We start from the raw sequence: 25,495 nt of genomic DNA on the forward strand, positions 1-25,495 counted from the left end.
GAGTTATGAATTTCGAACGGAGTTTTCCTGTCCCGGCCTACTAAAGATAATATATAAGTAATATACTTATAATATATTAAAAATAAAGTCAAATTTAGCCAATGGAGTCTAAACAAGAGTTGTAGAGCATAATCTCACCTTCGCGTCGATATAAAGAACGTCGAAAACGGAGTTCGTATGCGAAAGTTACGAATTTCTGAAGTTCGGGGCGCGGACCCCAAAGCCGTGTCAGAGACCACGACGTGGCAGATCTTCTGACACCTCCGGGAGTCCCCCATATGCAACTTGAGATGACCCATGCAGTGACGACCAAGCCCACAACGTGGCAAAAGGAGCCACGACGTGGCAATGGCCAATTTTGCCCTATAAATAGATTTTAAGGGCCAGTCGAGTTTGGTTGCTAATTCTCTCATCTCTCACCTATATTACCTCGATTTACATGCAAAGAAGTACCCCTGAATCCCCGGTATCATCCCGAGACTCGAAGCGAGTCCCGAAGCCCGAAGATCCCGAGAAGAAAAGAGTTTCCTAGTCGAAGCTCTACCCGCGAGGAGTCTAGTTTTTTGTGAAGATCTTCCAAATCAATCGAAGAATACTACTTCTACAAGTCATAGTGCTGTCCGATCATCTTCTGATAAGGTGAGTGCGTAGTTAATTTCTTCTAACGCATAATTATGAAGTATTTTATACGAAATACGTGTTATGTGTATATTTTGTTGTTATATGTGTGAATGTATATTCACTTTCTTCAATCTCATAAATATGATTTATTCTCTATGAAATACGTGTTACGTGTATGTGTCTCATCTGTTGTTTGGAATATGTATTGAATGAGAATGCTATACAGGTTTTAAATTATGTATAAAAGTATATATTTTTATCTACTAATATGCCAGGTAGAACATGGGTAGATAGTTGTGTGATAAACAGATGAGAGGCCTCGATGTCATTGTGATCCAATCATCTAGCGGAATTTAGATGATGACCACGGACTCTTTCTAGATAGTCCCGTGGAACACCATCAGGCTCATAACCTTTAGGTGTTAATGAACTCGGGTGTTCATTCGCTGTATTCCATCCCCCTCATGGTTGCCTTATTTGACTTATATTGCTGAGGAACCCCCGAAGCATGTGTTGTCGCCCCGATGAAATATTCTTAGACTAGGTCCCTTGTGTTAGTTGTCTTAGGGACGTAAAGTGAGAATAACGGGAATGGGTAATTGCGTTATTATTGGTTGATGAAATTAAATTAATTATTTATTGTGGGTTGAAAACCCTATATGCTCACCAGGCTTCCAAGGCTGACCCACTCAGTTTTCTATGCATTACAGGTAATGGCACAAGAGTATAAGGTGGTGGACTTGATGACAGGTTTTGGATTATAGATCAGTAGTTATAAATAACTGTTGTAAGGTCTATTTTATATTGTTTATGCTTTTGGTCTGTATTGGAACATGACATCCCGATGTTTTTATTATTTAATGAAAATACATTCTCTTTGAGAAATGTTTTGATAAATGGTTATCATATTTTGTTTTGGGAACAAATTCCGCAACCGTTTTCTTTAAAAGATTTACTTTGATTTTATAAAACAAAGCATAAACAAATCGGTTTTTTCTGACCGTGAAATTGGGGATGTTACAGATACCGACCTGAGAGTTGTTACGTACCCGACATAGTTTCTTGTTTTATATATATATATATATATATATATATATATATATATATATATATATATATATATATATATATATATATATGGTATTTTGGGGAACTTACTAAGCTTTGTGTTTATTTTTTTGTGTTTAAATGTTTTCAGGTACTTATGGTTTTGAAAGGAAGAGTTCGGTTTGATCGCACTATATCCCCCGACGATTTATTTCGCACTGATTGTTTATGATTTAATATGATTGTCTTTTTGGATAATAAATGAATGGTTTTGAATTAATTAAAATAAAAGTTATACTCGGTATTTTTGGAACGTTACACTAATTAGTAATTTATTAATTTATTTATGTTCCTTTTTAAGACTATAAATAATCGTCTATGTATGAATTAAATAGTGGGTTTTCTTATTTCCTTTCCCTCTGTACATATTTTCATAACTAAGTCCTCTATCATACTCACATAAAGACATATTTATGAGTTATCTTGAGGGCATGAACTTGCAATTTGAAACTTTAGGAGGTTTTTACAAAATTAAGAAGCTTTTTTCATACCCTACCATATAATCTAAATCTTAGAAATTCATACGCTGCCTCTTACATTTTTAATTAAGAGGCTACCAAACAACTCTTAAATAACGAATATTAAAATCACTTACAATCATTAAATCAAGCAATGTGGTTCTAACTTCTAAGTATTTATTTTTTAGAGAAAACTTCAAAAATGGTCCCTATGGTTTCCAGAAATATCAAGTTTAGTCCCTAAGTTCAAAAAACCTCACAGATGGTCCCTGTGGTTTCAAAACTTGTAAGAAATGGTCCTTCCGGCTCACTCCGTTAGCATTTCACCGTTAACTCATTTTTTAATAAAATATTGCAGGGGTAATTTCATCATTTTAGTTGTAACCTTCTCTCTTTAAAAGAAATTGCATGTCCGATTTTTGGGCAAATCCTTTAGCTTCGTCAGTCGATCATCTCTCCTCCTTTCCACTGTTGCTCGACCGTTGCACCCTTTACGACATCCAATCGCTTCTGATTCAAAGATGGTGACTTGCAGATGTGGAAATGAAGCAACGAAGATCACTTCATGGACGGATCGTAACCCTAGAAGACAATTTTGGAACTGTAGAAGATGTGGTTTCATTCGATGGTCAGATCCTCCTATGTGTGGTAGGGCTTTGGTGGTGATTCCAGGTTTGATAAGATCAAAGAATCGATTGGAAGAGAGGGTTGCCATTGTAACTGCAAAATTGTGGAACTACCAACTAATGTTGTTTTGTTCATGGGTGTTTTTTTTTTTTTGGTATTATTTTGGATGGTAATGGAGTTTTTTTTTTTTAATCGGAGAGGGGTTTTTTTCTTTCAGTTTATGTAGGTGGTTTTGGAATTGGTGTTGTTATATTTGGTTTATGTATTAGATTAATGTGTAATGCAGTGGTAATGGTAATGGTAATGGAATGTAGTTTGTTATAATTCATTGTTCAATTTCTTGAACGTTTTTGAAATGCAATTCTTAAGTGTATTGTAAATGTATCTTGAAGATGGTTTTCATTTGCAATTGAAATGTACAATGTTATTAATTGATTTGTGAAGGGTAGTACACAAAACATATTAATTCATCACCAAAAAGTGCATACAAACCATTACATTCAAAGTTATAAAGTTCTTAACACAACCATGAAGCAAAGTTTTCAAAAGACCTACAACACAAGCATTACATCCAAAGTTTTCAAGTTCTTAACACATCTTCAAACAAGTACACATGACATAAGTTTCTAAATACCTACAACACCAGCATCCTAATAACCACTAAGTTTCATCCCCCTCCAACTTCACCACTGCCTCCCTGCCCTTTACATGTTCTGGAATTGTGCCCTTTGTTATGACACTTTGAACAAGTGACTGCCAAATATTTCCTGCTCAATCTACCAGCTTGACTGTTTGGCTCATCAACACCCCTCCTTCTCTTCTTCTTAGGCCTCCCAACCTACACATGTTGATATACTATAGTTAAAATTGAATTCATTCCATGTTTACATGTATACTATATTTTTGGTTTACTTTAAATACAAACCTATATCTTATGTTTTGGTGGAAGTAAAGTGAATGGGCAGTCACTTTTAGGCCACATTGTACGTCCATTCAATGGATCAATTTTGTTGAAATACATGGCTTTCCATGTTGATAACCTATAGCAAGGATGGACCCATTCATCAACATGTGGGGGCATTTTCACCATTTTCAATTTTGTCCCATATAGCACAAACAACATGTCTACATGGGAAACCTGTAATCTCCCAAAACCTACAACTGCAACTTTGATCATTCAAGTTTACCACATATTGGTCTTTCCATGTGCTTGCCACTTGGTACTTCCCTGCCCCATTGTATTTAGCCACATACTTTGATGCATCAGCCTTAATCTTTTCAAACAGTGTAGTTGCAGTAGGGGTTAGAAGTCCTTCACACTTATCTATTTCCTTTTGCACCACACATAACCTCTTCATGAGATACTCTCTAATATACTCTAAGCAAGTGATAATAGGTTTATCCCTACCTTCATCTAGCTTAGAATTGAATACCTCACAAAGGTTATTCAACAAACAATAAGTATGTGCCCTTCCTGAATAATAGATATTAACATAAGACAATTACTCATATAGTAAACACACAACAGGGAAGATTAACATTTCTCAATAAATTTCTAGAAACCTACCACTAAAGTGAGATTTAGCCCAAGTGTTTGCTGGGATCTTAGACACCCAAGCATGAGCCTCTGCATTGATCTTCTTCAAGTCATCCATTGCTCTGTTAAAATGATTGACTGTTGTTGCTCTACCACACTCCCAAAGATGGTCACTTAAGTCTTTTCCTTTCCATTGTTTCTTCATGTTTTCCTGGATATGCCTCAAACAGAACCTGTGTTCTGCACTAGGGAATACCTTCTCCATTGTTGGTATTATTCCCTAAACAAAAGTTAATGTATGCAACATTAGTTAACCAAATGTATTTAGAAAAGGTAATAAAAAAAGTTAGCTGGTACACACCTTTTGTCTATCTGAAATGAAGGTAAAGTTTGAATTTGGTCCCAGATCCAGATCTTCTCCTAACAGTTCCAAGAACCAGGTCCAACTACTTGTTGATTTTGTCTCTACCACTGCATATGCTACAGGGTATATGCCATTGTTTGAGTCCAAACCTACAGCAGTTAACACTTGCCCAGGGTAAGGGCCCTTCATGAAAGTACCATCCAGACCTAGAAAATCTCTTAATCCAGATTTGAATCCTAACTTCAATGCACCTAAACAGACATATATTCTTCTAAAAGTTCTTGTGGTAACAGACAGGGAGGTTTCTGGATACACATCAATCCGAACTGTTGTACCAGGATTAGTGTTGAGTAGCTCCAACACATAATCCTTCAAAAATCCATACTGTACTTGGTAGTCCCCACTAATGATATGCTCATCCATTGACTTTGCCCTAGCAACCTTTTGCAATGACATTCCTACCTCTAGTTTCTTGCACAACTCTTCGTGTAAAGCTTTCACTGGAATTTTAAGGTTACTCTGTATTTGTTGAACAATTAAGTTTGCTACGTATCTGGAAGTGCAAGCTTTAACCGCCCTTGTTTGCAAACATTTATGCTCATCCTGTACTGTTTTCACCAACCACTCTTGATTTTCATTAGCCCTCGATATTTGGACTGCCCATGGACATGTACCTTTATTGGCAATTACATCTTTACCCTTGCACTTTGCCCTACTTCTAGCTGAGGGCCCACCACCATCAACTCCTATAGAAGGCTTACTTACAACACCTTTACATTTCACCCTAATCCGGATTTTGTCATTTTTGGCTAGGTATAAAGATCTCCTTGTTGCTACAGCATGTGAGTTCATGTAGTTTTTAACATCAATCTTGGTTTTGAAGACCTGGCCAATCTGAAATGGTTTAACATGAACCTCTCCATGTGAGCATGTACTTGACTTACTCAACTCTTTTAGCAGTCTCTTCCTATCATCTTCATGAAATCCTGCAAATTGATAATCATCAGTGGCAATAACTTCCAACTCATCATCAGCCATGTTAATCCCTTCATCTTTTGAATGATTGTTCAAGATTCCATGTTCATCTACATCAACAACATTATGGAATTCACTCATGTCTACATCTACATCAAATTGTATGTTAGACTCATCCACATTGTATTCACTGTCATCAGAATCGTCTCCACTATCCTCAGAACCATGGCCACTCTCAGAGTAGAAAGCTTCTCCACTATCATCACTCACCATACCCTCTAGATAATCCACTTCTGGTTGTTTTTCAAATGAAGTTTCAACATTAAACTCAGCATCATAATCAGCATAAAGTGAGTAATCCTCTATAAATGGTTCATAATCATCAATTGTTGCAGTATTAGGTCCATCATCAGCTTGGCAGCTTGGTTCCTGTACATGGTAAGTTCCCAATGGTTCTTCAGTTTCAACTGCACTAGTGATCACTTCTTCTTGAGTTTCAATTTCATGATTCACCACTTCCTTTTGAATGACATGACTTTGTTTGCCTTGTGACCTTATAAATGGTACAATACTCTTTGAGTAATGTTGGCCTTCATCAACATCTAACACTTATGACTGCTCATAATCAGGGTTCATAGACTTGTTTAGATCAAGCTTTCTACTACATGATCCTGCTTCTCTCCTACAAGGTTTCTTTCTATTCATTTCAGGTGACACACTATCAGGCTCCAACTCTTCAATAACAACTTTAGAAGGAGACTTGTAATAAGTAGCTACCCTTGTCTGACCAGTTTCAATATACACCCTGATAAGTCTGTGTTTAGGGACATATGATACCATTTTAAGTACATCTTGATCATTACCTAAAGGCATTAAGCCATAGTCCAAAGGGTATTCGAGGATACAGAAATGGTAGTAAAGGGTTTGCTCATTTTTGTACCCTAGTTCTCGAACCATGTCGTCAAGCTCGTGAACTGAAAATAAATTAGTGTCAACATCATCTACATATGCTACAACACCATCAACGTATTTCCTTCCAGGTGCTTTGGTGAAGACACCACTGTAGTGTATCTTCAACGTGAAATAGTTGTCACAACCTTCTGTAAACACAAAAAAAAAAGAGTAAAATCAATGATTTCCTTACGTCAACACAATAGACCAAGAAAAAACAAGTTTTGTTGTAGTATTGTACCGTATCTTTTTCCTAAGTCCTCAACGGTTACAAATTTTTCTCGAACACACCATATTGATAGCACCATTGCAATTTCTGCAGCTTAAAACCCTAAATCCCAAATTTCTGTTCTTGCTTCTGCGATGGGAATGAACCGGATGACTAAACCTGTAACTGGTTATCTTCTTGGGAGAGGGACGGGTAGTGATGTGCAAGCAAGTAATCATTTCATATTAAAGAGAGAAGGTTACAACTGAAATGACGAAATTACCCCTGCAATATTTTATTAAAAAATGAGTTAACGGTGAAATGCTAACGGAGTGAGTCGGAATGACCATTTGTTAAAAGTTTTGAAACCACAGGGACCATCTGTGAGGTTTTTTGAACTTAGGGACTAAACTTAATATTTCTGGAAACCACAGGGACCATTTTTGACGTTTTCTCTATTTTTTTACCATATTACTTTCAATTTTGTTTGTTAATAATGGAGTGTGCACAATGGGTACCCAACCAAATTTCATGAAATGGTCAGGAAACCAAAGATGATGGTTTTGGAAATGTAAGAACTAGTCTTGAAACCGATCGTAATTATTCCTAGATTTTGAAATTGAACATACAACTAATATTAATTTCTAGTTAAATAGCGAGAATAAACCCAATATATTGATTTTTGTATAGCTATAAGTTTCACTTAAATATACATATTTAATAAACTAATTTTTAGTTAAATAGTGAGAATGAACCCAATATATTGATTTTTGTATAGCTAGGAGTTTCAATTAAATATACAAAGATGATATATTGCATTTAACTTTTCATGAGAAGACGGAATGAATAATAAGAATTATAAAATAATATTAAGAACAAGACTTTTCATCAACACTATTTTAGCTTATTATTGAAAAACAAAGAAATGAGATGGATAAAGTCATGGTCATTGAATATTTAAAACTTTAAATTACAATTAATGGGTACCGAATAGATATTTATCGACTTAAGATTGATAAAGTCTTAAAAAAAAAAAAAAATTATCTTATTACGATTTAATATTTTTAATGAAGTATATTTATCTTTTTTCTTTTGAACGGCTAAGACGCTCTTTAAATCTTAATTTTAAACTACTTATTTATCCCTAATGAGACTTGAATTATTAACTTCTTAGAAGAGAGAAGATACATTTTTTACACACCTTGATACCATTTAGACTAAAAACTATTTTGTATTTATCAATAATGTTATTGTACAATTCTATTTTAGCCAAATGCATGATTAGAAAAAACTATTATTAAAATAACTAATATAATACTTCTAAATAAAACAAATTCTAATGCTCAAGTATGCCAAAAATACATTTGGATTCATTTTACATATTTCATTTCAACCTTTAAGGTTTACTTTTAGAGACTTTGTGCTCCTTATATGTTCTTGCGGAACAAAAAGACACTTTCACAGTCGCTCTCCTTCTCAACATGTCGAAGCAAACATACAGAGTGTGCTTGTGTTTCCGGCGACAGTTCAAACTCCGGGAGGGTGGACCTCCGGTGGACATCAAGGAACTGTTCAGTCATTATTCTGAGAATCGGGTGATGACTCCGGAGCATTTGCACCGGTTCATGGTGGAGATACAAGGAGATGATAAGGCGACTAAGGAGGAGGCGGAGGCTGCCGTGGATGCTATGATCAAAGAGCTGAAACACCATCTAATCTTTCACCGGAGAGTTCTGAATCTTGACGCCTTCTTCCGGTACCTCTTCAGTGACTTGAATCCTCCTCTACCATTTCCTCCCAAGGTATTTCTTAAGAACCCTAATTTATGATATAATGTTTCTCCATGCATTCATATCTGACTCTTGGATTTCTTCGGTTTTAAATTTGTTTTCAATTTATATAAGGAATTTGCGACACCAAAACCATAAAAAAAAAAAAAAAATTTAATAAATTGAATCCATTTTAAGATTTGAAATTCAATACTTCAGATTATTTTGTATATTCTACGATATATCTGTATATTATTCATCTTTCAGGTCTTTTGAAATTGAAACTAAATGTAATCTTATGTTCTTTTTGTTGGGTTTACGAAAAATAAAACAAAATATATAATCAATAGTTAAATGCTCAAAATACTCGCTTCATTAATTTATCATAATCGGATAAAATTTATATCTTGTTAGTTATTGTTATTATTATTATTATTGTTTTCACAAAAGTTAGTCATCTACAATGCTAAGTAGTATAGGAATTTAACAAGATAGTGATTAGTATTGAATGTGTTTAATGAAATGTGAGCGAAAGACATTGAGTCTCAATGAATTTATCCCCTCTTTTTTCTGTCTCTTCTATCTCTTCTTTCTTGGGTGTGGCATGCCAAATGACACTATCGTCTTTTTTTTTTTTTTTTTTTTCATTGTAAGCTTATCTGGAGCTGGTGGAAGATTTTGCTATTTTATTACCATGAAATTACTCCATTCAGTTTTAAAAGTAAGCTGAGTATTTAGGTATATAAAGTTTAATAGATCCAGAATATTCTAAATTAACTATATTGTTTCCTTTATTGACCAAATTTTAGTGATCTATAATATCATTGAATGCGACTTAATGCAGTTATAAAAGACGTCAAAAGTAACATGGTTTGTTGTGTAGTTACTTTTGACAGGAACATTGTACCAAATAATACCCATAAATTAGTACTTTTAGATGACTGCTTGTTGACAGGTATTTAGATAAATATTATAATTCCTTTTTTTTTAATTAGAAATATAAGCTTACTATATAAAAGGCATATGTCTATAGATACCATCCAACTATTTACAAGGTTTCCTATATACAAATTAGCCATAAAAATGTTAGTGGGAGTCACTAAAGAAACGGAGCGACCTTCATTAATTAATTTCACCCACAATTGCTGATTAAAGGTAATAATTGAGTGTGTGTTTAACGGGTTTTTATAAACTTTTATCAAATATTTGAATTAAAGAAAAAAAATTTGTTTGAAGTACTAGTTTCAAGATTTTATTTTAAAAGAAAAATCTTGTAATCTAAAAACTACTTCTATTAGATTTTTAAATTTAAGTTTTTTATATAATTTTATGTAATTGAAAAGCTTATATATAGTACTTTTGTCAATCATTTTTATAAAAATAAACGTTACATCTTCCCGTCTAATTATCAGCTATCAGATTTTACGTTACAAGTATGATCAAACTCCCTAACACACTTGGCAAAGTTTTTAGCCAAATATATCTTATCAGACTATAAAGTTTCATTTGGCAAAGCTTTCAGGGATCCTTTTATTAAATAAAGGTAAATAGTTGATCACCTTTTCCATGTCGTATTATGCCTTTTACAATAGTAAATTATTGGTATATTCAAAATCTTTAATATGTGGTGGGCTGGTGGTAGACAATTAGTCAATTATATTAAACACATGTTTTACTTGTTTAATAGTCTTCTCTTCGTCTTTTCAAAGGTCTACACGTGTCCATTAGCATTACTTGCATTTCTTCAAAATCCTATCGAGTGGATACCATTTATAAGTTGATTTATTCAACATGATACACGACTACATGGTTGTAATATATAACTTTTTCTCTATATTATAAAATCATTGGTTTGTAACTTTGTTTTAATAAAAAATAATTATGTTTTTTTTATAATAAGTGGATTTATTTAATGAATTATATATAAAATTAAGTATATTAAGAACTAACCACTATATATTTTATTAGACGAAATTCATTTATTAACTTCTTCTTTGATTGAATAATCGATTATACAACGAATCTATTTGTATGAGCTATATATGAGGGTTAATACTTATCATTGCGTTGAGTTATATATATTATTTTCAGTTTTGAACCAATGTTTTAATGGAAAATTTCAGTGTATTCTTCCATTTTTGTTTATAAGTTTCCATTATATATATATATATATATATATATATATATATATATATATATATATATATATATATATATATATATATTTCATAACCTATAAAAACACTCAACAACTATGTATTTCTTCAAAGCTTTGTAAAAGAAAAAACCATATACACTATTGTTGTTCTCATAGAAAAACTCGTGTATTTTGACATAAACAAATAGCATACTTCTAAAATACCTTTTTTTATGCTTCAATAAAGTGAAGTATCTATTAATGAATAAAATTCTGAAAAACGTATATGAAAAAGGCTTTAAATCATTGAAGCAGAATATATATAAAAAAAACGTGTAGGTTTATACCTATATGTGTAAATTAGTCATCAACCTTCTAAAAGGCAAATTAGACATCATTTAACACATATGATTATATAAAAAGAGTGTTTTTCTTCAACTTCTTTTGTAAAGAAAAATATTTGAAGTCGTTATTTTCTATAAACTACATAAAGCAATAGTGCATTTTGCTGTCATTTCTGTTTAGGACAGTATATATCGTTTTTGCTCATAAAACACTATCAAAATAGTTTATTGTTTTGATAAAATCACAAGTGATGATGTATTAATGTATATTGTTAAAACACTATGATAATAACAGGTGATGAATGATATGGAGGCTCCATTGTCGCATTATTTTGTATACACAGGCCACAATTCATATCTAACTGGGAACCAAATAAGCAGCAATTGTAGCGTTGTGCCGATCATTGAAGCCCTAAAGAAAGGTGTTCGTGTCATTGAACTTGACATGTGGCCCAATTCCACTAAAGATGATATCGACATCGTCCATGGAGGGTAACAATTTTTATATTTCTTACATCAAATTTATACTTGTTATATATTAAAAATAATATATATTAATATATAATAATCCAATAAAAAATTTATCAAATAAAAAGAAATTAAAAAAACTAATATATAATATTTCAATAAAGTTAAAAAGAAGATACGCAGAAATATGCATGTTACAAAATAATTATTTTAAAAAAGTTAGCAGTTAAATTATTAAAGTTAACGATATAGAAATCAAATTCATACAAAACATCCAAAATTGAACCACTGAACCAACTAAAACCATATAATTTTAATAACTCAAAAACTATTTTTGCAATTTGGCTTTTTTTTTATCATATGTTTTAATAAGTTAAAAAAAGAGGTAAGATGTAATATGAAGAAGGGTGCTCCTAGGGTGCTCCTATTCGCACGAATAAATTCGTGTATAATCAATGATTACAATCAATCCCATCATATTTGTTATTTGGTGATTTCAATTTTTTTTTTATATTTTTTGATTTTAGCTCCTTTAGGTTAGATGCATGTTACAAAACACACCCTTATATTCACTCAAATTTCAATAACTTTACTTGATATATATATATATATATATATATATATATATATATATATATATATATATATATATATATATATATATATATATATATATATATATATATGGTAAAAGTGAAAATACCCTTAAGGGTATACAAATTTCAGTACCCAAACACACCAAAATACGTCGTTTTGTTTGATAGATTTATTATAATGTTTTTAGTATTATTTTCCTTTTACATTACATTTTTTTGTCGAACACCTAATAGACTATATATATTATAGTTGAAACTGAAAATTATGTAAGAGGAAGATAAATGTGAAACTGGTAACGTATGAACTTATTGCATTGATTGGTTTTTTTAAAAAGAATTAGATCACAAATACGATTACCTATTTATTATTTGGGTTTTACAACTTTATACTAGTTTTCCATGGATATAATGTGGATTAACATTGTTTTTTTTTTTTTTTCAAAACAAACCAATCGTGATGTTAAGACCAATGGTTTTATCTAATTGTCCCTATTTATATACTTAATATATTAGTTTAATACATTAACTAATTTTAAAATATATCTATATAATAAAAAAATAAAGGTACGATTAAACTAAAATTATACATATAATAATAATAATAATAATAATAATAATAATAAATTCACATTTCAAAGTACTGTATTCATTTGAAAAAAATAAAGATATAGAACCCTTAAACTACGTCGTTTTGCTAAGTTATAACTTTTTAATCTTGATTTAACTACGATGATTTCCATCCTAAAAAATCTGAATATCCTAACTCCATTTTCTCAAAATCTGTAAACTAAATCATTTCCTAAAATTAATTGTGATTTCAACATTTTCTTCATAAGGTTTTCTTTGTTCAGTGTTATTTTCCTTCTTAATTCCTACACATAAAATTTGATTTTATTGATTATGGTTCCTAATTGTATCTACGTGACTAGGATTATGGAAGATGATGCAAACCAAAATTTATTTGTATCTAAGATTTTTTTTTTTCTTCTTTACTGAACATTATTTAAGTGATGCAAACCAAAATCAATTTGCAATTGAATTTGCTGCTAATTCGTTACCATCAAAAATAAAGTCAGGATTAATCGGAAAAGAAACTAAAGGATTTTGAAATTGACAAAAGAAATAACAAATCTACCATTTACAATTTCTATTTGAACCAAAATAATATAGTTTAAAGGGGCTTTATACCTAAACTTGCGTGAGGTTGTTATATATATTTCACTTTGTCCACATATATATATATATATATATATATATATATATATATATATATATATATATATATATATATATATATATATAAACGTTTGGTATTTTATTATGAATTTAAATCCATTTTCAATAAAGTTTATTTTTTACTATGATATATTTTATCATTTTAAATATATAATTTTAACGACCGATTAATTTAATAATTTTTAACTCGTTTCTAGAAACATATATTTAACCACCCTTACGTCAACTGTTATATATAATAAATTAACGTCTTATGTCACGTCTTAAAATACGTCATAGCTCGCTTATAACTTGTCAATTATTTTTACGCCCTACAACTTATAATCATAAAACACCACAACTTATCGATTATTTTTAGTAAATTGTAAATTATTTTTACACCCTACAACTTATAACAATAAAACACCACATATTATAATAATTATTTTTAGTAACCCGCCGAGTAAGAACTGATTTATGAACTATTATTATCGTCAAATGTTGATAAGAGTTCTATTATAATGTATTAGTAACTTGTCAATTATTTTTAAGCCATATAAATGTTATACCTTCGGTCGAGGCAGCGGAATATAAGATTTGATTTGAAAATCAAATATAAATGTAAGGATATTTAATGAAAATAATATATTTTATTATTTTCAATATATATATATATCTTAGAAAATAAAAGGTTTGATTTAAAAATCAATATAAATATGAGGATGTTCAAGGTAAAATGAAAAATGATATTAATAATTTTGAATAAATATTTTTTATTAAAAAATAAATTTAATATTTTAAAATTGATAACTGACAGCTATCATTTCAATCTAATTTTCGTGTATTTAGATTTAGATTCGTGTAGATAGAATTAGTCTATGAGGAATGGTGGGATCAAGTAACCAAATCCATTATGAAACGGTCCTTGTTTCTGACAAATACTATTCAATGTCATTTCACATTGAATAAAATCTTTGAACATATCATGATGGAGAACATACACAATAAAATATTTATTATTTATTTCTCTAAGGTTTAAGATATGTTTGGTAGTAGACACACATCGGCCATCGGATCTGGATATGGTCTCGTTTTTTTAAAGGGAAAATACGGGCTACAAAAAATGGAGGTATTTTTAAAATTTAGATATGAAAATGAACATTTTCGGGTATAAACATGCATTCCGTGGAGGTAGGTTTATGGAATGACAATATCATAAATAAATTATTGTATTAAAAATAAAAAAAATTAAAAAAAAAAAAAACTCAAGATCCATTCCGCAGAGCTAGAGTAAATTCCGCGGAGGTAGCTTCAAAGAATTGATCTTCAGAAGAAAGAAAAAAAAAAAAAAACAAAAAACAAAAAAACAAAAAAACTCCTCCAAAATTCTTTTATATAATGATCTCTAATTAAAAGAACATAATCACTATATAATGATCTCTAATTAAAAGAACATTTTTTTCCCACCTCACATTCATTCCAAACATTATCAAGAAAATTTCATACTATCATAATATTTTCTTGAAAATAAATAGTTCGGGTAATGAATATGAACCCCGAATAATCGATTTGAAAAAAGAAAAATAAAGATTCATTCATCGGAGCTACCTCCGCGGAGCTCTGTGGAATCTACTATAGCTCCGCGGAATGGATATTGAGTTTTTTAATACACTAATTTATTTATGATTTTGCCATTCCGCGGAGCTACCTCCTGCGGAATGCATGTCTATACCCGGAAATGTTCATTTTCATGTCTAAATTTTGAAAATACCCCTCATTTTTTGACTACTGCCGGTATGAACCCCGAAGAATCGATTTGAAAAAAAAAAATAAAGATCCATTCCTCGGAGCTCCGTGGAATCCACTGTAGCTCCGCGGAATAGATATTGAGTTTTTTTTAACACACTAATTTATTTACGATTTTGTCATTATGCGGAGTTATAGTAGACTCCGCGGAGCTACCTCCGCGGAATGCATGTCTATACGCGGAAATATTCATTTTCATATCTAAATTTTGAAAATACCCCCATTTTTTTTTTTACTATTGCCGGTGTTTTTCCTTTTTTAAACCAATTTCAGAACGGACTTGTGTGTTTGTGTTTTAGGACCGGTTGGTGATGATATTTTTTCGGGATAATATTTGTTTTTTTTTCGGTCCATCTGACCGTGTTTGCGTGCAACTATTTCGGGACTTTCTATTTGTTTTAATTTTTTTCGTATTTTTTTCATTATTTTCTGTTTAAATCAACGACTTATCTCAAAATTTTCATTACCGAATTTATTTAGTAGAAATTATCATTCATTTACAAAATATTTTACTTATACATTTGATATTAAATTGTTAAACACTTAAAGTGTTAAATATAATATAACACAAAAAAGGAACATATAATAGATAGTGGAAAAAGAGGAATACAATATTTTAGAAAGAACAAAAGAGGGTTGCATTTTGTTTTGCTTCCTCATCCCACGTAGGTGCTTTGAAGGAAACAAAAGGCATACAAGGCTTAATTTATACCACCACTCAAATAAGCAAAGCAGCCTTCAAAGGCGTTTGTCCGGATTCGTTTTACCCGATGAAAATAAAATCAACTTTTTATAAATACTGCATCCAAAATGGGTGGTCTAGACCGGACTTTTTGACTGAATCGGGATTGAATCGGCGGTCTAGAGTCTAGACACTTGTCTGATATGGAAAAGGCAAATCAGTGATAATAAATACTGCATCCAAAATGGGTGGTCTAGACCGGACTGTAATTGGCCGGTTTAGGATTATTTCGGGCCCTAGGCAATTTCTAAGACTAATGTGTAATTATGTATGTTTATTTGTTTTCCCTGGCATCTCCGGTCTTCTTTTCCATGTATTTTACTTTCTAAGCTTTATTAAAATCACAAAAATAATCTTATAAAATTATTAAAAAGATATATAACCTTATCCCATAAATCAGTTTAGCGTATAAATCTTGTGCAACACAGCAACATGCACATTAACAAATAAGGTTGGTATCTCTACTAGTTATTATTCACTTAATTTGGCATGTAAATACATATGATTAAAGTTATTTCTGTGAGTTTTATTTGTTTTAAAAATTCAAATAAAATCATTATAAATACAAAAACCAAATGTCAATTAGCTTAGTGATAAATGCCAACCAATATACAAATACGAAGGAAGTATTTGAACGGTAACTTGAACTTTATATTATGAAATCATTATCGATTGCATGACACTTATGCAAACAATTGGAAGTAAATAACGAGTAACAATTTACCGATTTTTAAAGTAAAATTTTGATATAGTTGGTATAAAATTATAAGTACATTGATAATAACATAGGTAATAACTAAAGTACATTAATGTTCATTTCTTGAAAAAAGAATACAAAGTATGTTGATATTTTTTGCAAGTTGTATAATATCAAACTTTCATCTTATGCTTTTCAATATTTTAAAGTCGTATTAGATCACGATTTTATGTTTTATTTCCTTTTCAATTAATGATATTAACAAAATCACGTTTTAATCTTGTAAACCATATATTATCATTGTGTTTTTGACTTGTTGCGTACAAGGACACAACTTAATAAAGAAGATCATAATAACGAAACATTATCCGTTAAATCATAAGCTTTTTTTTTTTTTTTTTTTTTCTTTTCATTATTATTTTCCTCTATTTTCCAAAATGTATAATTTTCTCAAAGGTTTGTAGACATCAATTGTATCATGTTGGTTGGTCTTGTTGACAAAATTCAACATAAGTTTGTTTTTACATATTGCAGGACGCTAACATCACCTGTCAAATTAAATCAATGCTTGGAAGCCATCAAGACATATGCATTTGTGGCTTCCGAATATCCTCTCATCCTCACTCTCGAAGATCACCTTACTCCTCTTCTTCAAGCCAAAGTTGCGAAGGTATTTTAAGTTTAAGATTTATTTACTAATTATTTTCATAAACAAATTTAACTATACTAATAACAGAGTTACATTACAAAAAATATAAAAATACATATTATAAATGTACTCTACGATTGATTATAACTTCAACTTAATACCGACGTCTTATTTCATCCTATTGATAAGGTTCTTTAATTAAGCCAATAACTACGACTTGTTTCATCATGTTGATTAACTTAAGTCATTATTCTTCGTCTTTCAGAAGGATCATAAGGGAGATTATCAAATCAATTACATTAATAGTCTTTGTAAAATTAGATGTACGTCGAGGAACTAGAACAAAATTACCAATAGGTTGTTGATGTTGAAGCATATTATGTTTTCCTTTTCATAATTTTTTCCAATTTCCTTACATAATCAAAATCCAATTTCCATAATCAAAATCCAAACAATAAGAACCAATCAACCAGCTTATTGTTGACAAAGCATAGAAAATTAGATAGTTTAAATAAAAACTAAATTAAAAATTCACAGTTTCACAATAAACCTTCTCATTGTGTTTGAGGGCCTAATTTGAATAATCCCATTTTTTTAATTTGGGGCACTTAAATAGTTTTATACAAGTTTTTTTTTCTTTTTTTTAAAGCCAATTAAATTTTACTCTATAATACTACTTCCTTGGTTACTAATTATACTTAATTTCATAAATTATGCATTATGATAACACCATATACTTATTATTTATTTTTGTTAGATGGTGATTGAAACATTCGGAGATGTCCTATATTACTCAGGATCCGACACTATAACAGAATATCCATCCCCGGAATCCTTAAAAAAACGGATCATAGTCTCAACAAAACCACCAAAGGAGTATCTCGACAAGACCAATAGCATGGAAAAAAATGATGAAGAGAGCTCAGTCAAGATGAAAACCTCACCTGAAGATGATCCATGGGGTGTAGAAATATGCAACCCTATCGAAAAACACAAATCCTTAAATGAGGTTCGAAACTATATATACTCTTTTTTTTCTTACAGTTTATTACCATTATATACAAGAATCTCATTTGAAAAACACGATGCACTTTTTTTGTTTAGGATCAACTTGACGAAAATTTTCAATACGAAGAGGAGAGTGTAAAACAGAATACAGAGCTTGAGTACAAGCAACTAATCGCAATCCAAGCAAGAAAACTTAAAGGTGGAGTCCAAGATTGGCTACATGATGATCCTACAGCAGTTATGCGGATTAGCCTGAGAGAAACACGTCTTGAAAAGGCCATTGAGAATCATGCAACAGATGTCATTAGGTAAAACAACAAATTCTTTCTAATTAGCGACAGAATTTGATGGGTATTAGCAACGGATTTTTCTATCGCAAATGTTCTTTAGTTGTGGAGTGAATGGTGGGTTGTTAATGAGATGAAGTTGGTATCTTTTGAAGGTTTACTCAGAGGAACTTGTTGAGGGTGTTTCCAAAAGGATCGCGAGTTGACTCATCAAACTACAATCCATTGGTTGGTTGGTGTCATGGAGCTCAAATGGTTGCATTCAACATGCAGGTTTGTTTCTGAATTCGTTTTCTTTTGATTAGTGAATGTAATGTGACGTAAAAACTAACTCTTTTAGTTTCTCATAGACCCATGGAAGGTTTCTGTGGTTAATGCAAGGAATGTTCAGAGCCAATGGAGGTTGTGGGTACGTGAAAAAACCAGATTTATTGCTTAAAAATGGCCCCGATGACAACGTTTTCGATCCTAAAATTCCACTTCCTGTGAAGAAAACTCTCAAGGTATCACTTTTAGCCCTTCTTTATTGTCAAAACCACAATCGTTAATTGATAAATACAAGAGAAATTAAGAAGCTAATGTTTCACAGGTGAAAGTCTATATGGGTGATGGGTGGCATTTAGATTTCAAAAGAACACATTTTGACATATATTCGCCTCCAGATTTCTATGTCAAGGTTCACTCTCATTCCCATCATCCAATACATTGATTATATAAACTGAAAAGTCAAACGTTTTGTTCAGGTTGGAATTGCAGGAGTTGAAACTGATTCGAAAATGAAGAAAACCAAAATCATTCAAGATGATTGGACACCAAAATGGGACGAAGAATTTCAGTTCCCATTAACAGTTCCTGAGCTTGCATTACTTCGTATCGAGGTGCATGAATACGACAAGACTGAAAAGGATGATTTCGGTGGTCAAACTTGTCTTCCGGTGTTTGAATTAAGAACAGGGATTCGAGCTGTACCCCTTCATGATCACAAGGGTGATAAATACAACTCGGTGAAACTACTTATGCGTTTTGAGTTTGTATAACTTGTAATAATCTTTCTTTCTTTTTATTATACGGGTAAATTAATGTGTGCTTTTTTGGATGTTTGACGAATGAAATAAGTAGATTCTACATGGAACTATTAACATAAGCGGCAATATGTTCCAAAAATTGATGAATGAAATCAATAGATTCATGGGTACTTGACTTATATATGTTCAAAACTCATTACATAATTTACTCATTCTTCCCAACAGCTTGCAACAAAATAAGGACCTTAAGGAAGAAATAAGAAGCACCTCCAATGGTGGCATACTGTAATTTCTCCGGCCCCTCAACTTCCGGGAAATCTCCTTCAACAGCACGATTGAATCCCCCAGCCAACCATCCCAAATTCGTATACCCGTTTTTATATAGCTTTGATGTAGCCATCATTGACCTGTAACGTATACAACACTTCCTAAAATCAAACATTCGATTCATAATCAAACAAAGTAAGAAAAATTAACAATTTATTATATATATACCTTAAACCTTCTCCACAAGCAACGAGAACCTTAGTGGTCTTATCAGGAACCATCTTCTCCACTTGATCAACGAAATCGGGATTCATCGTTGTGAAATTCTGACCAGTCCATAAACCAATGTAACCAAAGTGAACCCATTTCTTCAGCAGTGTTAGTGGGCTGTTATCCATGTCTTGGATAAACAGTGGAACGTGAATTCCTCCTGACACACGTGCCTTTTCTATCTCCCATTTTGGCCTGATGTCCAGGAGCTTGTATCCGTCGTTGTTGATGGCTGCGGAGGCGTCTTTTGGGAGGATTGCCACCACGGTGCCGGACTGTATTAGTTTTAGTGGGTTGTCGGAGACTGCATGGACCTTGACGGTGGTTGTGCGGTGGTGGGGATAGGTGGAGATAGGTAGTTGTTTCAAAGGGAATGTGTGAGAACGGATTACCTGGATTTCCATCTATCTTCTTTTTTTCTCTCTCCTTATCATAGACTAACGGTCCTAAGAGCAACCTCGATGGGTGTTTTCCCGGGTTCAATAATCGGCAACCTCCGGGCCTATCTAGACTTTTTACTAGAAAAATCCTTAAATCCATATGTTTTGGTTTTGTTGTGGTTTTTATTCGGATCAAATTAAAAGGCTATTTTGTAACTCTTTTTTTAAGATAATTAATCCTGTTAATGGGATCCACCCTTCCTTTTTCCATTTTCCCTTGGTTTTTCACCGCAGGCTCCATCTTTGCTTTTCTCTAGGGTTGTCAAATCGAGTAGTCATATCGTGTTTTTGTCTAACACGAAACGACACAACAATGTTTTGGATGACACGAACACGACACAACACGATGTTTTTTTTTTCATTAACACGAAAACGAACTAATTAAAACACGACAACACGACACGACAAAGATAATATTACATAACTATTAGTGTATTTCATTCATACTTAAAGATATATAACACGACAAACACGAAAAACACGACAACCATATGCTTAGTCGTGTCAATTTCGTGTCGATTTATGAACACGAACACGATACGACACGGCATCGTGTTTTTTAATCTTGACACGAACACGAATTAGAATTTTGATTTCGTCCCGATTTCGTTTCGTTTCGTGTATTTTTGTCGTGTCGTGTCATAAATTGACACCCCTACCTTTCTCTTCCGTTGTCCCCACCACCACAATGAAGGCTCTATCTTTTCGTGTTGACAAAACTGCAAAGTTCTTTGTGGTTTGCAAAAATTTTTGGATGGGTCCAAAAAGTTTTCAGCTTGCATAAAAGGTTCAAGATCAAGGTTTTTCACAGTTTTTTGTCCTAAACTTAAGAAAAAATTGTATTTTTAGTCCATGGAGCACTTGAATTGACTGTTTTGCCCTTTAAATTTCTTTTTTATATTTTTATACTTTTATTTTATAACTATTAATGCAGTTTTGTCTTTTTTTATTTGTTTAAGTATTTAAATAATAATAACAAAATAAATAATGAAATTTCACCTTCTTTGATAATTATAAAAAAGAAAAAATAAAATCACATACCCTTTCTCTCTTTCTCTATCTCTCTCTCTCATCCCAAACGAAACCACCCACCTCAACTTCATCTTTTCCGGCGGCTCACCCCACCCTTATCGGCACTTCATACCTCCCTCCTTCCCATCGAAAAAACCCATGATTCCTCTCTTGCTTTCCATGGATTCCTCATAATACCCGGTTTGACAGAGGGTTTCTACCCCCCTGTCTTTCCACGCTTGCTTTCCGGTGAGGATCTCGATCATAGTGCATCCCAATTACCTCTAACAACCATTTCCCCTCTTCCCTTATCAATCGTTTTGTCTTCTCCGACGACCGGTTGCTTTTCTCCAAAGGACAGGAGTCCACATCTTTTAATGAACATATTTTGAGATTTAGGTTTGGTTTCTAAACTTAAAATTATTGATTTGTAATATCTTTTCTGGTTTTGCTAGTTACTGGATGACATAGGTGGCGGATAGAGGGAGAGGAGGAAGAGCCTAGACAGATTTTGATGGAGACGACCGGCTATGGCTAATCCGATTTTCATCTTGATTGTTAGCCATGACTGATCTCTCCAAATTCACATATATTAACTTTAGGTCACAAGGGGGAATTAAGATGATGTAGGCGACGGATGGAGAGGGAGGAGGATACAAGTCAATTATGAAGATGGTGGAGAGAGGATGCAGGACATGTAGTTGGTGATGAAGAAGGAAGACGAAGAAGATGAAGTCGAGTGTGTGTGTGTGTGTGTGTGAGCGGGGGAGGAAGGTACCGTTGATGGGTGTGGGGTAGGGTGTTTTCTTTTTTCTTTTTCTTTTTTAATTATTAGAATATGTAAGTAAATAAAAAAATGTGAAAAAGGAATAATAAGGGCAGAATAGTCCTTTCATCTTTTTTAGGGCCAAAACCAAAGAAAAGTTTTGATTTTGGACTTTCTATACAAGTTGGAAAGTTTTTGGCCCTTATCCAAAGTTTTTTGCAAACTACAAGGACCAATTTTGTAGTTTTGTCTTTCGTGTTTTATCCACAGTGCACTTAACTTCATAGAGTTTAATAGATTGTCACATCATATTTTTACAAACCATGCAATTCTATTATTTTTTTCTACAACGCATTGAACTCAATAATGTTTAATAGAATATTACAAAACGTAATTTATAGTATATATTTAATAATAATAAACTTTTTTTTTTCATTGAAAAGTTCAATAACCATTGAACTCCAAATCCATTGAATGCCAAGGTGGCATCTCACAATAGTAAAGTTTCATCTATTGAATGACACTTAGATTCGCCACATCATTCAATTATCTCATTAAACTCACCATTATGAATGCTCTAAGTATATGAAAATTGAAACGCATGGTGTTGCAGATTTTGAAATCTAGTAACATAAATCACACAAAAAACAAAAAAAAAATAGACAGATGCATGGAGTTGCAAATCCCTAAATTCAGTTACATATCTTGGTTGTGGACCACTCCTTATTTCTCATGATGATGTCCTCTAAAACTTACTATGAATTTAATAATTCCACCTCTCAACTATTAGTTTTTATTTTCCATCTATCCAGCTCATACTCTTTCAACATGTTAATGTTTCAACCTTACATATCATAATATATTTCAAGGTATACCCTTAACCCGAAACCTAACACAAAGTCGAAAACAAAACTAAACGGATTGACTTCATGTTAATTAAAAGATTCGAGTTAGGGTGAAGCTCTGATATTGTCATATTTATACACATATTTAGGCATTATTTTTATACATTTAAGCTATATTTTTGTAAAATGTAAAGATATGTGGTACTTATAAAGTTAAATTGTATTTTGCAACCAAAAATTACATTTTCGAAGGAAAATGAGCTTAAATCGACAAAAGCTAGATACTTGGAGGACTGGAGTTGAAACTAAGAGCTTAAGGAAGAAGAAATCGAGCATTATACACTACCTACTACGTGGAGAACAACATGTCATGACGTGTCATTCAAAAGATTCTTGATCTGTGCATGAAGATGATTCTCACAACGTCACTATATCTTAGTCATGATGTGACCACATGTCCTTAGAAGATCCATATACTACGAAGTATAGTTTCTTTGGCGCATACAGGATAATCACCATATTCATGTCGTGACAACCTTATGGTCACAATGTGAAGACTGATTTTATGGAAACTATAAATACCAAACATTATATCGACTTTGAGATCTAGAGAGAGACAACTTCCAGACAGAAACTTGCGATTAAGAAATGAAAAATAACCTTGTAAGAACCCTTGGAATGATTGAGAAGATTGGAGATCAAGAAATCAACAGATTGGAGCAAGGAATCCACAACATTCATTCGATTTGCATTGATCTAATCATGTCTATCTTATTTATCCATGTAATTATGTGTTTCTTTTCTACATTTATGAGCTAAATCATTAAACTTTCGTTTAGTAATGATGAACTGCAATACTATGTGTTAGTTTCTATTTTTCATAGATTTATGAAGTTGGTTTAGCTTGAGTTTGATATATAAAAGCCTGGCATGTTAATAGTTTCAATCTTTGTTGCTTACATCTTCAAGTTTTGTTTAGTTGAATGATTACTTTAGTTACATGAACTTGTTTACCTAGTTGTTTATGAATCTTAAATTGTTAGAGCTAGTAGTTTACCAAATCCTAGAATAGGTAATAAAGATAGTTACTTTAACTATACTAGAGAACATAATTGGATCATAAATTGTAGTTTGATTATTTGTCTAGATCATAGATAATTAATCTTTGATGTATCATACATAGCCCAATAACATTAATAATCAATTTGGTGTCCACTTATGTAAGACCATTGCATAGTAGTTCATAAATTGGTGAAAACATTAAGAGATTGGATTAAGACTTCTAATAACATTTATATTGCTAACCAACTAAAATTAATCTATGTTTTGAAACTAACCATAGGAAAAAAAAAGTGATTCAAAGTTAAACGGAAGTGTCTTTATTCTCTTGGTTTACAATCATATTTAATTATTTGCTTGCTTTAGTTTTAAGAGTAATTAAGTTAATATGAACTTGCAAATTAGATAAAACACTCACTTTTAGTTGTTCTTCTTAGATTAATCTTTAGTAGTTACTTTATTAATTAAATATTGTTCCCTAAGTTTGATACCCGACTTATTTTTCTATACTATAATCTAACTAGGTACACTGTCTATAAATGCATTAATTAGTTAAGTTTTATTAGGCTATAAATTTAAAATTGATAGGTATATTTACTCGAACATTTCCATCTCAACTTCTTTATTGTTTTCACATGACATAACACATTTGTCATATTATTACCCCTAAAGTCTATGTTTGACTTTTAAGAGTCAAAGCTTATACCTAATGGAATTATGGAAAGGAGACCAAAGAAAGCATATCACCAACAACATATATAAGCCTAACACATCTAAGAAAGCTTGCATTATCCATGATTTTCCCCCTAATTCACTCACTACATGGATCACTTTCACAGAGTACACATAAATAAAAAATATAGAAATCTAATAATTACCAGATTGGTAATTGTTAATACAACTGATAACAAAATGCACTACCATCCATCATGTTCAAACTGTACCAACAAACATCCTTCGCATACCCTTTTAAGAAAATTGCATGAATCCAAGTTGTCCAATAGTAAGCATTAACCTCACACCGTTTACTCATAACCGATAGCGCAGATGCAACCCCTTTTAGTGGGGTGCATGGACTCCACTTTGTAGTTAATCCTACCATATTTACTACAAGAAAACCCTCCAAATATTCATATTTTTACTAAAAAAAAATCTCCTCCCTAGCACCCATTTTTACATTAAATAGCCCTTATAGATATTTTTTACTAAAAAACTCAAAATACTTCAGATTTTCAGAATTTTATAT

General features: G+C 31.9%; 2 protein-coding genes across 2 annotated transcripts; one reads left to right on the plus strand and one right to left on the minus strand.

Annotated features, from left to right (window-relative positions):
- Positions 1-8,234: 8,234 nt before the first annotated feature.
- On the plus strand, positions 8,235-19,761 carry LOC145047747 (phosphoinositide phospholipase C 2-like). The gene is made up of 9 exons (XM_078996078.1): positions 8,235-8,650; positions 11,394-11,590; positions 17,157-17,292; positions 18,029-18,280; positions 18,376-18,587; positions 18,722-18,839; positions 18,917-19,069; positions 19,156-19,242; positions 19,310-19,761. Exons 1-9 carry the CDS (start codon positions 8,330-8,332, stop codon positions 19,601-19,603), a joined length of 1,770 nt encoding a protein of 589 aa, XP_078852204.1. The 5' UTR covers positions 8,235-8,329; the 3' UTR covers positions 19,604-19,761.
- LOC145047748 (Rhodanese/Cell cycle control phosphatase superfamily protein) lies at positions 19,731-20,639 on the minus strand. The gene is made up of 2 exons (XM_078996079.1): positions 20,087-20,639; positions 19,731-19,998 (listed from the first exon to the last, which is right to left on the minus strand). Exons 1-2 carry the CDS (start codon positions 20,530-20,532, stop codon positions 19,797-19,799), a joined length of 648 nt encoding a protein of 215 aa, XP_078852205.1. The 5' UTR covers positions 20,533-20,639; the 3' UTR covers positions 19,731-19,796.
- Between the last annotated feature and the right edge of the window lie 4,856 nt (positions 20,640-25,495).

Source organism: Lactuca saligna, chromosome 5, assembly GCF_052625555.1.
Source record: "Lactuca saligna cultivar CGN05327 chromosome 5, ASM5262555v1, whole genome shotgun sequence".
Classification (NCBI taxonomy): domain Eukaryota; kingdom Viridiplantae; phylum Streptophyta; class Magnoliopsida; order Asterales; family Asteraceae; genus Lactuca; species Lactuca saligna.